This window comes from Mauremys mutica, chromosome 2 (assembly GCF_020497125.1).
Source record: "Mauremys mutica isolate MM-2020 ecotype Southern chromosome 2, ASM2049712v1, whole genome shotgun sequence".
In the NCBI taxonomy this organism is placed as follows: Eukaryota; Metazoa; Chordata; order Testudines; family Geoemydidae; genus Mauremys; species Mauremys mutica.
In genome coordinates this window covers 137,204,227-137,218,577 of record NC_059073.1, presented here as the reverse complement: position 1 = coordinate 137,218,577, position 14,351 = coordinate 137,204,227, and the positions used below count along the sequence as shown (strand labels likewise).

The following is a 14,351-nucleotide window of genomic DNA, read 5'->3' as shown; positions in this document are numbered from 1 at the left end:
CACTTGGCTAAAGTTTAACTTTGAATTCTTAAAGGAGCAGCGCCTCTTTCCCAGGCACCTGAATGATGCCGAGGGAAAACAAGTGGGACTCCGGAGACGGTGTATGGCAGAGCAGGACACCCCAGGGAGGGGCACCCTGCCCTATGCCCCCCTTGTCCAGAGACAGATAGGGAGTGGACTACCCTCCTGACTCACTCCCAGCCCTCCTCCCCGGGAGGCCCCTATGGATCCACTGCAGCCCCAGGAAGGAAAGCAAAGTCCTGGCTTCTTGCAGGGCCTACCCGCCCATTGTTTATGGTAGGACCTACAAGCGGAGTGTTTGTTTTTTATTCCTGTGGCTGCAGGGACAGAATCTGAGGCTTCAGGGGAAGGTTTCCTGGGAATTCTGCTTAACCCCTTGTGACTGACGGTGAGAGAGAGCGAGGAACCGCCCCGGATACTGAACATGCTGAAAGAATGTGATGATCTGCTCCAAAATGAAAGTGCATGGAAAGAGCAGACAGACCCCAGGCTCCGAGCTCAGGTCACGCCTATGCTGGGAAACATCTGCGTTGCTGTGGGGTGGGACCTGACAGAGCTCAATGTGAACTACGCTGGCTGGCTGGAAAACCCCCGCAATGGGGGCACGCGACCCGGGAAAGGCACCTGGCTGGGAGCTGCAGCCCCGTTACCCGCCAGGGAGCAGCAGGCTGTCCAGGGCAGTGGTGGGCGCTTGAAGGTGTGTGCTCAGCCAGGCACACCCTGGCACAGAGGTCCTGCAATCCCTTCCCAAGTGCCCAGAACAAGCGGTTCTGAGGAGCCCCAGCTCTTGAGGCTTAACTTATGAGCAAGGGGCTCTCCTTTCCTTCCTCTCTTCTCCTGTCACACCCTCCCTTCCTCTCTCTCCACCTCGCTCGCTCTTCCTGCCTTCCCTTCAGCTCTCCCTCGCTCCCCCCTTTTCTGCACCTCTCGTAATCCGCTCTGAGCTCACCAGCCCCAGGCAGCTGGGCGGACCGAGCTGCTTGCAGGATGACGCCAGCTAACCAAAGACTGTCTCACCTGAGCGGGGGGCGAACACCCCGTTTTACCTGGCAGTACTCACCGGGCGGCGGTGCAAGCGCAGGGAGACGCCGAGGAAGTCTGCAGGGAGAGACAGCAAGAGAAGGAGGGAAAGAGAAAATTAATCATCCAAGAGGCTGTCTTGTGCGGGAAGCCGGAATCTAAGTCCTGGCAGAGAGGAGCCAATAACAAGCCAGAAGGGAGAGCTGGCCCATCCGGCAGGGAGGGAGAGCCAGCCAGTGGGGCCGGAGCAGGGTCCTAGAGTCCAACATCCCTGCGGGGGGAGGGCGGGGGGTCTTGGCGCCATGGCCCCTGCAGAGCGAGGGGGCCAGTTGCAAGGGAGGCAGGCAATCAGACCAGGGTTGGCAACCTGCAGCACGCAAGCCGATTTTTACTGGCACGCCACTGCCAGCCGGGGTCCTGGCCACCGGCCCCGCTCAACCCCCTGCCTGCCTGAGTGAACGGAATCCTAGGCCGGCAGGGGGCTGAGCGGGGGCTGGCAGGAGCTGGTGGCCGGAACTCCAGACCGTCAGCTGGCTGAGCCGCTCAGCCCGCCGCCCGTCTGGGGTCCGTCCGCCGACCCCGCTCAGCCCGCTGCCGGTCTGGGGTCCGTCCGCCAACCCCGCTCAGCCCGCTGCCGGTCTGGGGTCCGTCCGCCGACCCCGCTCAGCCCGCTGCCGGTCTGGGGTCCGTCCGCTGGCCCCTGTAAATGTAAAATTTATTTTGGCCTGGGAAACCTTAAGTTACTGAAGACTTGGCACGCCACTTCTCAAAGTTTGCTGACCCCTGCAATCAGATAGACAGAGGGCCAGGGGCTCAGGGCCATGGAGATAGGGGGAGGCAGAGAGATGGGGAGACGGGCAGGGAGGGACAGAGGTGTGTCGCATAAGCTCCTAAACTGCTGCCTAAACCCAGGCCTATGGGGTTTGTCAGGGCGAATGGGGGATTTGGGACTGGTTCTTTTGATTGGGGTCGGTGGGAGGGAGACAGCAAGGCTGGCAGATGGACGGAGGACAGATGGACAGTACCTAGATGCTATGGTGACAGCATGTTAGAACTATGACAGGAAGATAGATAGATAGATAGATAGATAGATTGGCGATAGATTAGATTAGAGGAATGAATGCGGGGACAGGCAGGTGTTACAAAATAGCTAGACAGACAGTGCCTTTGGGGGCAGAGAGGGGAGAGTGGGTCCAGAGGTAGAGCCTGGAACCTCGCGTGGCTATTGGCAGAGAGGGCTGGACAGCGCCAGGCCTGGACGAGGCTTTGACAGCGCTACCCGCAGGGTGCCCTGTGTGGGAACTCTTGCTGGGGATTAGCTCAGCCAATCCAGGCCCGTGCGACCTGCGCACCCTGGTGGCGGGGTCTGCAAGAGCTTCCCCTACCCTCAGTGCTGGGCTACCCTGGCGCTGCCCGCCTGTCCCAGCCAGTGAGCAGAGAGTGAGGGTCTGTGAGCGTGTGGACCAACCTTCCTGTCTCCTTGAGCCAGCCAGCCCCACAACCTGGGGCTGGATTAGAGTCAGTGCCCCTGAGGGGGGAGAGGCTCTGTGTCCCTGCGATCCAAGAACCTCTTAATGCCAGCTGTCAAGGGGGCCCAGAGGTATATCCTAATTCGGGTATGTCCACTGTGTTTCACCAAAGACTGTCACGCGAGGTCTCAGATGAAAGCTGGTCTCCCACTGGTTGCTAGCATCATGGGGAAGGGTACGTACTGACGCTACGTCAGGCGCTAGGGCGGTATACGGACGGACAATATGCCCATAGAGTGTGGATCCAGGCACGAGTCCCCAGCAGGAGCTCTGCCAGCGGGACGTGAGAAACGGACAGCTCTCTGTCGGGATGCAAGCTCGGCGCCGTGTGCTGACACAACGGATGTCACTTACACGCGGAGCCAACACAGAGATGTGAAGTCAAGAGGCAAAACACCCCTCCCTTCACGCACACCAGCCCCTGCTGCTCTGCAGTGATCAGCGCAGGCCCCAGGAGGGGCTGGCGAGGCCTGCGGGGTGGGAGAGAGAAGAGGATGTGGAAGTGAAAGGGCACCAGCTGAGCCAGTTGGTAAGCGGGAGCTGGAAGCAATAAGCAGGGATAGCTATGCGGAAAGGATTGCCCCCGGGCAGTGGAGGCGAGGGGGTACCTTGCAAGGGTGCTGATGCGTCTCCAGGGCTTTTATGTCCTTGTCTAACTCCTCGCTGAGCTGCTGCAGCTCTCTCTCCAGTAACACCTGGTTGGGGGGAGACGGAGACAGCGTGTGTCAGGCCCCAGCCAGCACCCCGCCCGGTCGCACTCACGGAGTGGGTGAGGCTGGGCCAATGCCAGGGTGTGACCCTGCCCAGTGGTGCCGGAGGGGTGGTGGTGGGGGATGCACATTGACGTGGTGCCCCCGTGCCAGGACACCACAAAGGTGCATCGGTAACACGCCAGCCCGGTGTGGTGCTGCCATGGGGTGAGGATGCCACAGTGCTGTGGCCACATGGCGCGGTTCTTGCCTTGTCAGCACCACAGCCTTTGCTGACCAATTTAAACCTCTGTCCGACCTCCCATGCTGTGAAAGGGGGAGGGGGGACGAAGCACCATGGAAGCCAGTAAACACAGCTGCAGAGCAGCTGAGCGGGGTGGGCGGGGAGTGCACATTGCAGGGGAGGGGCCATAGCCCAGCCACGACCTCCTCCCCCGCTCTCAAGCATTTAGCACACGCTCACTGGGCCACATCCCAGGGCGCAGGGCAGCCCCGGCTTTGCTAGCGCGTGCCCGGCACATGCCCTGGCCGGCACAGCTGCATGGCACTTACCTCGATTGGCTGGGACGGTGGGGGAGGCTCTGCAGGAAACGGTGCCAGGGGCTTCTTAGGCTGCAAAAGCCAACGGGGGAGTGGGCAGCAGTCAGCAAAGCACCAGGCGGATCCACTCCAGCCAGGGAGCATGGCAGGATCATTCCCTCCCCAGCCTGCTCCAGGGGGTCAAATGCCCCCGAACAGTGGTGCTCCTGCCACTCCCACTGACTGTTCTCCAGTCATCTTGCTCCCTCCAGGAGGATCCCAGGGTTCCTGCACTGCAAGGCGGGTGGTGAGCCCACCCTGGGCGTGGGGCAGGGAGCCAGCAGCCCGTCTCTAGGCGGGGCCGGTGCACACTGAGCGAGGCCAGCGGGGTGTCACATGGGCAGGGGGGCTGAACTCAGGTCCCATGGAACGAGCCTAGAGGTGGGGGGAGCCAGGCACTCCAAAGGACCCCTTCAGCGCCCACAGAGATGGGGATTGGTTTGGCTCAGGGGCCCGCAGGGAAAGTCCCGTGCAGAGGGAAGACACTGATGGGACATGAGAGGAGATGGGGTGGGAAGGAGTGGGCAGAGGGACACTGGGGGAGCTGAGATAGCGGCAGGGAGCCCTCTCAATCCGGCTGTCGCCATAGCAGCTTGGGAGGGGGAAGGGCAGCAGGAGGCTCTTACCAGGCTCCCTGTCTCCAGCTCCTTCAGAAATTGGTACCAGCTGCCAGCACGTCCCGCCTGGGGCTCTGCAGCCTGCAGTTGGGACAGACAGAGAGAGCCACACTAGCACATTCCTATGTCAGGCCCCTGCCAGCACTCCTGGAGCTGCAGCCTGGGGATCTCGCCCTGCACGGGAGCTACACACGTACACGTCATGCCGGGCCACGCTGTCACCCTCCCACCCCCAATGTAGCCTCAGGCTCCGCTTCCCAGCCCTCCCACCCAGCGCCACGGAGCACAAGCCAGAGATCAGGCGGGACCCGTACGCAGGAAGGCAAACAGCAGACTGCAGCTCTCATGCGCAGCTCTGGGGCCAACCCCTGGAGCAGCACCGGCACATGGGGCTGACCCAGGATGGATCCCAAGAGTTCGACAAGATCAGTGCAGGCTTTCTCCAGCCGGGAGACGCCACCGCCGCTAGATGTAGCGCAGCCTGGGCTCCAATTCCCTGCTCGGGCTGTCCCGCATTAGTGCAGACCCCCTGGAAAATGCCCCCAACCCAAGAACTAACCAGTATAACGGAGCTAAGCTGTGTGGAGACACGTCTGTGCCAAAGGAAATGCCAAGAGCTCCCCCGCCCCCAGAGCAGGCCCAGGGGTGGTACCCGGGCAGGGAAGGCTCCCTACCGGTTTGGGGTGGTCAAGGACGGACGATTTCCCGGGTTCGTAGTCGAAAATGCTCCTGGGCTCCATCGCAGCATCATCAGCTGCCTCCTGGCCCCTCCTGCAGGGGAAGGGAGTGGGGTGAGAGGAGCTCTGCCCTGCTGCCTAGCTCTCGAGGGCATCCCAACATGCTTGCAAAGGGCACTGCTACTCCCTTCACCCCTCTCACAACAAGGCTGCACGGCACCCCCTGCCTCCCGATCATGGGCGACACGGAGGGGCAGATGCCTCCCACCACTCCCTGCAGCACCGGGGCTGTGCTGGGGCACTGTGATCAGCAAGGGGGAGAGCGCCCCCTACTGAGCTGCCCACCCCACTCCCGATAGCACGGCCCCCCTACTGCTGCACTGGGGCATTCGGATCAGCACTGACTCAGAAGAGGGAGTTCCACCCATCTGGCCACCGGCAGCCCAGGTTCCAGGTGCCCTTACTCCTGGCCTCAGGGCTGGGAGCTGTAAGAGGCACTTGAGTGGCTGTTAAGACACCAAGATTTTTCCTTTAACAGCCATCCCATCGTTGCAGACTCTTCTGAAGCAGGGGGGCTTTGCCCCCTGGCGGCTAAGCTGGGTACCAGGTGAGTGTAATCATGTGACGGGGAGGGGAACATGCTGGGGATCCCACCACCTCGCAGGATTCACCAGTGCCGCTGCAATTTGTCCTTATCTACTAGGGGCTGCTCAATCCCTGCAGAGGACAGAGTCAGACATGAGAGGGTCCCAGAGAGGCAGCCAGTCACTCCAAACCCAAGCATCACTATTTAAACCTTAGACACAAAGGGTTTCCTGTTGGCAGAATGACCTTCTTCGGTTGCAGCTTAACAGTGGATGGAAACCTGCTGCCTGGCTCTGGCAACCCTGAGCCATGCCAACAGGGTCCCAGACAGACCAGGGCTGTCGCAGTCACCAGCAGCTGGGGGAAAAAGCTCCAACAAACTTCATTTTCCAAGCTGGTGGAGGGTTTGTATGGAAGGGGAGCAGCCCCTCCTTGCCCTTTGCAGCAGGGACATACCTGCTGGGATAGTGCAATGGGACACACCCATCTGGGAACAAAGAAAAGGAAAAACCTGCGTAGATGAGGTGGCATTCCTTTCCACACAGTGCTGTTATCCTGTGGAACTCACTGCTGCAGGATGTTGCTGCTGAGACTATTAGTTTGAAATTTGGATTTGTCGCTTTATTCAAAGAGACTCCGCACCTGCACGCCTAGCCAGGGTCAGATTAGAAAGGCCCTCGGGCCTCATCCTTCAGGGTATAAGCTGATCAAGACCCAGGGCCAGGAAGGCATGTCCTCACAAGAGATGATAATGCACACTGGGGTGGCACAGGAAGGGTTTTGTGCATGAGGCAGGATAGCTGGCTAGATCGGCCACTGCTCTGTTCCAGCACGGCACCAGGTTAGATTGCAGAGCCACCTGGCCAGTTATTTGAGCTGGCGTGTCAGGAAGTGGGACACTGGACAGATGAGTCATTGATCTATTCCAGGGCAGGGATACCAGCCCAGAGACCTGTCTCTTCCCCTCCCCACCTCCGGTTTGTTGCGCCTCCCCACAGGGGAGGCGTGCATGTCCCATCCCCTCAAGCACTCCCACCTCTATACTCACCAGTCCAGGCCATTCTGCAGGTAAGAGGAGCCACTTGGCATGGGGCCCTTTTGTGCAAGCGCCGGAGGGCGTGGTTCTGGGGGAGACAAACAGTTCAGTGCCCAGTGCGGAAAGGGGTGCAGCGCAGACTCCTGGAGGGACAGGCAAGGGAGTGTGTGTTCCCGCAGGGCACCGCCCTGGAGCCCAACACCCTCCACCCCGCTTGCTCTCTGTGCACAGGGGGCTGCAGGGCCCTGTGAGGGCCTTCCCAGAGGTGTTTCCCCTATGAACACCCCAAGCCCTGCTCCCTATGAACAAGGGGCAGGAAGCTGTGATCCCTATGACAGTCCTAAGCCCTGCTCTCTATGGACAGTGGTTGCAGAGAGGGGTGAAGGGGGGCCCCCAGGCCTTGCTCTCTGTCCCGATGTTAAAGGACTTGATACTTCCTGTCCCCAGCGAGCAGGTTGTGACACTTACCTGTGCAGTGGTGGAAATCCCAGTCCAGCTGTGGTTCTGGAAGAGGAGGGAGATTGGTGTGAGCAGGTTCCCGGATGGGGCAATGTCTGGTGTGGCACACGCTGGGGGGTGCAGAAATCAGCCCCCCAGCTTGGGTCCTTCCCTCTCCTGTCTGCCGGGAGGCAGGCTCCCTCACCCAACCCAGCAAGCAGGGTGGGGGGGAGGCCCATGGGAATTCTGGGAGCAGCTGGGATGTGGCCAGGAACAGGCACAGGGGAGTGGGGTGGTGCGGATTAGTCAGTCCCTGACCTCTGTCCCAGGATAAGGACAGAGACATGTGGCAGGGGAGCTGGCAGAATGACACAGACTCATTACATACCACAGGGCAGGGGGGAGCGGGAGAGGAGAGGGAAGCGCGGGTGGGCACGAGGGGTGCGTGGCATCACTTTAGCCGAGCTGCTGCAGGAAGGCCCCTGCACCTATCATGTGGCTCCGAGGGGAGCCAAGGGAGGAGGTGACCTTACCTGGGAGCTTACGGTGGATCTGCTGGAACATGCTCCGGTACCAGTCTCGGGGCCTGTCCACACTCTGCCATTGGAAGCAAACACACAAGGCGTCAGGAGCAGCAGCCCTGCAGCAAGGAGACTAGGGGGGAGCAGAAAGCTACAGCGGAGTTGATACGCCATGGCTGGACGGGCAGGGAAACTGGCCCCAGCCAGGTGTCAAATGATGGCCAGGACATTGCATTTAACTCATATGCAAAAGACGCCACCTCCTGCACCACAGCTCCCCCTAGCACTGCACTGGGGACACTGAGGGCAGTACTAACTCCAGGGGGACAGTGCCCCCTATTGATCCTCCTACCCCACTTCCTGTGGCACAGCACCCACTTGTGCCCTGCTAGGGCCTTGGGGTCAGCATTGGCTGCAAGGGGAGAGTGCCTCCTCCTGAGCCCCCTACCCTTCAGCACTGCGCCCCTTTGCACCACTCTAGGGCACTGGGATCAGAACCCACTGCGAGGGGCCAGCACCTCCTACACGCTTCCCTTCCCCGCAGCCCAGCCCAGCCCAGCAGTGGGGTTTCTACAGGCCCGTTAAACCCACTCCCGCCCTGGACTCACGGATCGCGATGCGATCGGCATCCCCGTCTCATCCACTGGGCCGATCCCGTCGTACTTCACCCATCGCTTGTCCTTCCTCTTGCTATCCTTAGTCCAGGTGGCAGACCAGGGGGCTGCGCGGGGCACAGGCGGGGGGCCGTTCTCCAGGGGGCTCATTGCCGACTCAGCTGGGAGGGGAACAGGAACTGCCTGGGAACTCAGGTTCTTCGTTTCTTTGGCAGGCCAGGTCTGGTACCAGTCGCTCACTGCAGGCAAGGTGGGGAGAGACAGACAGAGAGAGATGGGGTTCAGGGCATGGGCAGTCCAAGACTTATGGGTCCTGCTATGCCAGAGGCCCTGGGCGGTGAGCACAATGGCAGCCCCATTAACAGCAGGGCCCATGTCCCCTGGACAGACACAGGGGCTGACAGACAGACAAGTGTCCAGGTGTGGGGCCAGGAGTCCAGGGAACCCAGAACAGCCATGCTATTTTTAATGGGAGGCCCCAGCTCCCCACTCAGCGTCTCTTCCCCACCACTCTTTACATGCAGCGCTGGGAAAGGCGGGAAACCTCCCGCAAGCAGGGCTGTGGTGGCAATGGGCTGTTCCAGGTGGGGACGTGCCAGATCCCCTGACTGCCCGGTACTATCCAGCCCGAGAAGGGGGCATATCCGTTCTGGCACTAAGGGGCCACACCTCTCTCCCTGCCCCCAGCCCATTGCCAGAGGTGCCTCTCCAGGCTGGCTGAGCTTGGTGACTCCCCCAGGCTGCCCCCTGCTTCGTTAGTCAGGGCTGGCCTGGGAGAGGAGCTGGGCCGAAAGCTGGCACAGGGAGCGGCCTGGATTTGAACTTCTCCTGCTTCCCAGCCCCTGAGAATTTTCTGTCCTCCTGGGGACCTCCAGCTTGCAGGCCGACAGCCGCTGCTAGGGGGATGCACTGGGACAGCTGCACCTTGAGATCTGGGCATCCAGTCACGCAGACCATGGTCCCTAGAAACGGGGCTGGCTGGAAAGGGCTTTTGAGTCAGAAGGGGCTCTCCCAGGTCTCTGTCTGAGCCCGGCACTGTGGAGCACCGTCCCTGGCTGGAGTTACCTGAGCTCCTGGGGGCTGCTCTCCTAGGCTCGGCGGTGCCATTGCATGCTGTGCGGGGAGACGTGTCGTGGAACTCAAAGTTCAAGGTGTTGGAGCCGCAGTTACGGATCACGGGCACCTGTGGGGGAGGGAAACAACATGGTTCTGCTGTGCAGGGTGCAGCAGAGTGCAGACAATGGGCACCAAGGAGTCAGGGTGCAGGGGAGTCAGAGGCCATGGCACAGAGGGCACTGGGAAGTGTGGGTTACAGCAGGCATAGGGGAGTTGAGGGGCAGAGCAGTCACAGCACACTGGGTGCCAGGGAGCAGTGCTGGGGTGATTAGAGGGCAGCAGGTGCTAGAGAAGTTGAGGCCTCAGTTTCCCCTCTCTGATTTTGGAACTAGCGGCATACAACAATGGGTGGGGAAGGAGTCTGGACTTGGAGTGGGGGCTGAACGTGTCTCCTGCCTGCCCCTCCTTAGACATGGGCTCCAACATTGCACAGCAAAGAGACTCCCCGTAGAGCTTTCCGCCCCCACGTCACCGGTTCAACTCCAGCCTAGGCTGGCCGGCACCAATACCCATCGCTGTCCGACGACCATTCGGTGGCCCCAGGGGGAGGCCGGTTGTGGGGGTCTCAGTCCAGTGGGCAAAGCATCTACAACACAAAGGCCACCATCCCCATCGGCACCAGTCACCGCCTTCGTGGGCAGCCCCAGGGGAAGGACCAAGGGCTGAACGGGCCTGAGGGTCGGGGTGAGGCACACGGGTGAGGCAGTGTGTGGGGGAAGCCTGGCGCTGCCTGGGTGGTCCCTGCGAGGTCAGTCCTGCCCATCTGGCCCCAACCACTGTCTTTGGGCCAGAGACCCTGCAGGGACAGCAGGGCTGCTAGCTTAGGCGCCCCCAGCTCCCAGGGCCAGCATGCCACTGCTCCAGACAGGGCAGGGCAGGCTCCACTCACCCTGGGTCCTCTGTGTCGCAGCGGGACCCACGTGAACCGCTGAGGGGATGTGGCCGTGGGGGCTGCAGGGCTCCTGGCAGCAGGAAGAAATTCCCTCTTCTGGAAGTGGGATGGGACAAAGTCTTTCAAGCTGAGGTCCTGGGACCCCTCAGGGTTCAGGCAGCCCCCTGCCTTGGCACGGGGGGGTGGAGAGGAGAGACTGTGAGGAAAGCAGCCGCTGCCCCCTGCTCCTGCTGGCTGTGCACCGTGTCTCTCCCGGAGGTGGGGATTCCCAGCTGCCCTCAATGTCCCCTGCAGGGGAGTGGGAAGAGAGAAGTTGCCAAGGAATCCTTTCTGCGCAGCAGGCTCCGGTCCCCAGCCATGCAGCAGAGGCTCCAGAGGTCGCACCTGTGGGAGGGGCAGGAATGAGATCACTGTTGATGAGAGTAGGAGGCTGCCAGAGCCAGGTGCTGGGCACATTTCTACCACCATGCACTACACCCAGCCAGTGCCCCTCAGTCCTGTTCCAGGCCTGGGTCTCCAGCCCAGCTCTGCCGGTCCTGTCCTGCAGAGCCCCACCCCCGTTCAAGCTCTGGATCCCCTCCCGGCTCCCGTGGGTCCCTCAATCCCAACCCTCAGCCCCTCCTGCTATTCCAGCCTGGAGCTCCCCACGCCAAACAGCTCTGCTGATGCCTCTCAGGCCTGCCCTACAGTCCCCTCCCTCCATTTCCTGAGCCAGGGGCCACACCTTTGCAGTGTTTGTTGTGTGGGGAACTAAGATGCGACTCCCCTGAGTCATCCCCGCCAGGGCCCTGTGCTGGGAAGGGACCGGGGCCAACGCTCTTATTCCTGAGCAGACGTTCCCTTGCCACCTCGCTTTGCAACCGTCATCGCCCCAATCTGACTGCCTGGCCGTGAGCAGCCCCAGACCATCAACATGGAGCACATGGCGACAGGCGCAGCTGAGGTGGGGAGAGACATCAAGCAGGTACGATGTGACTGGAGCACGCGGGCACACGGTCACAGAGGGAGTCAATGGCAGAGCTGGTAATAGAACCCAGGAGTCCTGGCTCCCAGGCCAAGATCTATTAGGGCCGACGTTGTCCCAGCAAAGGACTGTTGCCAGTAGATGGCTCTAGCTACCCTGGCTCTAGTACAACTGCTTCCCATGCTCCCAGGGGAGCCTGTTCCACTGCTCGGGCGCTTGGGAGCGTTTCCTGTTATTCACACATAGACACCGCAATGGTAAAAACAACACAAGCTCAGTGGAATCAACGCCTTACGCTCCGGGGCTGCAGTGTCCCAGATCCGGCTGCCTGGAACGCCATGGCTGTCTCATGCCTCTCAGCTGCCCAGAATCACGGGGTGGGAGGGTGGAGCACGGAGGTCAGCCACAGCAGGGCTCTGCAACACAGAGGGAAAGAGATGTGACCGTGGCCCTGAGCCTGAGCCAGGATGGAGGGCAGCACAGAAATGGGTTTCGCTGGTTGGGAAATTGGGCTCCAGTTTGCCTGTCCCTGTTCATGCCGCCCCCCATCCAGAGGCCGGATTCACTGCCTGGCAGAGCTGCCTGGCACTCAGGCTGGTGAGGGCGCCTATGGCACCTAGCCAATAGCCAGCCAGAGCTTTGGGGCAGCAACATCATGCTCCAAGGGCAAGACAAGACTCAGTGAAGCAGCATTAGCCCCAGAGATGGCAGGATCAGGGCCGGGGGCCCTGTAGAGTCCTGCATGCAGAGGCAAACTGGGGCTCTCAGGGTGGGAGAATCCAACAGAGCTGGGGGCCGATTTGGGATGGCTTCTGTTTCCTTCCTTCCCAGCTATGGGACACAGCAGGGGAGAGCCTCTGAGTCCCAGCTCCAGAGAGATCCTGGCCACAGCTGTGTGCCAACTCGTCAGCACTGCACACTGCACTCTTGGGAAACAAAGCCCCCCCCACCCCCGCACTGGTGGGTGTCCACCGTGAGGTCAGCGCCTACCCCCTTTCTTTGCCAGCGCGAAAGTTGTGTCTGGCCGTTCCCTGCTACTATGACAATGCCATGGCCTTGTATTCAGCCCTGAACAACAAGCTACAGTCTGAGCTGCTGCCGGGCTCCATCATCGTGGGAGTGGCAGAGCTGTCTGGGGGCAGCGCTGGGTTAACAGAAGGGAGGTGGCAGTGTCTGGGGCCAGGACTCACAGGGAACAATCCAGCCCCACATCTGTCCATGGTGGGCGGGAGGCGGGGCTGAGATGGGAATAGGAGAGCCCGGACCTACAGGCCAAGTTCGATGGAGTGGGAAGCGCAGACCCATAGCCTAACCCCTCTTGCTCAGGAAGAAGCCTTCCACCACAGCCAGAAGGGCCGTGGGCTCGCAGAGCAGGGGACGAGGAGAAGCTGGGGTGCCCACACACACACCTGGTGCCGTTCCCCAGCAGCCACCTCAGACTCTTCTCCTCCCTGGCCCCCCGGGGCTGCACAGTCCCGACAAGGGGGCGCACTAATCAGCTCTTTCTGGGAAGCCAGCATGCTTCCCTCAGCCCTGTTCTGCCTGCACAGTCATCGGCACAGCACGCATAGGTGCAGGCTAGAACACCAGATGCAACAACCTGGTGTTATTTATATAGCAGCCACAGGGCGCTCGGCCTTTTACAGACAGAACCTTGCCCTGAAAACCTTCCAATCTAAGGGGGAAATACACTGTTTCCCAGGCTTTTCCAGCCAACCAAAACACAGCTGCTCACACGGGACTCCGGCCCAGCCCATGTGCAGGCTACAACTCATTAACCCTGTAGTTGCTGGATTAAAATAACTGCACAAAGAGACTGGGAGAAGGAGCCAGGTCGAAGTGAGGATATTGCGACTGGACGAGGAGCCTGGGAGCCACTGTAGGGTGACCAGATAGCAAATGTGAAAAATCGGGATGGGGGTGGGGGTGTAATAGGAGCCTATATAAAGAAAAAGACCCAAAAATCGGGACTGTCCCTATAAAATTGGGACATCTGGTCACCCTACGCCAATGGGAATGGGGAACATCGGTGCGGGGGTGAGTGAAGGCTGGTGGAGGGTGGGGGAAGAGGTGAAGAACCAGGAGGAGGCAATTGGGATTGGCTGGGTAAGTGGCTTCAAGGAGCCAAGGGGTGGAAGGGTGAATTGGGCAGGGCTGGGCCAGGAGACTGGGACTGGGATGAGAAGCTTGAGTAGTGGAGACTTGGACTGGCTAGGTGAATAGAATTGGACGAGGAGTCAGGGGTGCAGAAGAGACGGGACTGGTTGGAAGGGAACGGGCCCACTGCAACGCACTTCCCTCCAGGGCCTGGAATGGAATCCAAGAGTCCTGGTCCATCTGGAGGATGACAGCCTACTACTGATATCAGTCACTCTGTTAGCTCAAGCAGTAGACATCTGCATGGTGGATCTAAAGGTTCCCTACTGTCTTTAATGACATGATCACATACTATTGTGTGTGAGTATGTGTACATAACACTACATAAAAGAGAAAAACCAAAACCCATTAGTAACTGACGGAAACAGACACCAAAACATTGTAGTATTTGTGGTTGCATCTGTTTGTTACTGTTTAGTAAAGCCCTATACACAAACACACACTCACCCTGTCTCTTATCTCCCTCGCCCACACTGGCAGCTCTCTGGCAGCATGCAGGGAGATGCGGCTGCCAGTTCCCACCCCACGGTTTTACCCTGCACCCTTGAGCCCAGATGTCTCTGGCACTGTGGCTCTTAACTCAGCAGGGGGTGAGCAAGAGGGAGAGAAAATGGAGAGGGAAGAAACCAGCCTGAGGAAAAGAGACTCTGGCCAGATCTGCCCCATCTTCCAGCCACCAAGAAACCCAGCTGGGATTCCCCTGCGGGCAGTACTGTCTCAGCAAAAAGCCTTCTCCCCAGACACGGGCCTTAATGCAGACCAGTCCCTCTCTCTCTGTTTCCAGCCAGCTTGCTGCTGCCTCCCTGCAGCCTTGCTCAGAGGCCGGGAAGGAGGTACCCAGATGCCAATGCCCAGGGCAGAGTGGAGGGGCAGGA

At 60.3% G+C, this 14,351-nt stretch overlaps 1 protein-coding gene across 4 annotated transcripts in view; it reads right to left on the bottom strand.

The window, feature by feature from the left end:
* Positions 1-14,351, bottom strand: part of SORBS3 (sorbin and SH3 domain containing 3) — a 43,850-nt gene that overhangs the window by 11,697 nt on the left and 17,802 nt on the right. For 3 of the 4 annotated variants that reach the window (XM_045006421.1, XM_045006420.1, XM_045006422.1), the window contains exons 2-13: positions 11,615-11,735; positions 10,353-10,739; positions 9,413-9,530; positions 8,342-8,586; positions 7,746-7,809; positions 7,243-7,278; positions 6,787-6,862; positions 5,151-5,247; positions 4,486-4,557; positions 3,833-3,892; positions 3,179-3,265; positions 1,082-1,119 (exon numbers count right to left, since the gene is read on the bottom strand). In XM_045006421.1, the coding sequence (XP_044862356.1) occupies positions 1,082-1,119; positions 3,179-3,265; positions 3,833-3,892; positions 4,486-4,557; positions 5,151-5,247; positions 6,787-6,862; positions 7,243-7,278; positions 7,746-7,809; positions 8,342-8,586; positions 9,413-9,530; positions 10,353-10,739; positions 11,615-11,659 (1,325 nt within the window). In that variant the 5' untranslated portion in view covers positions 11,660-11,735. The remainder of the gene's footprint in view (positions 1-1,081; positions 1,120-3,178; positions 3,266-3,832; positions 3,893-4,485; positions 4,558-5,150; positions 5,248-6,786; positions 6,863-7,242; positions 7,279-7,745; positions 7,810-8,341; positions 8,587-9,412; positions 9,531-10,352; positions 10,740-11,614; positions 11,736-14,351) is intronic. The other variant, XM_045006423.1, reaches the window with a different exon arrangement.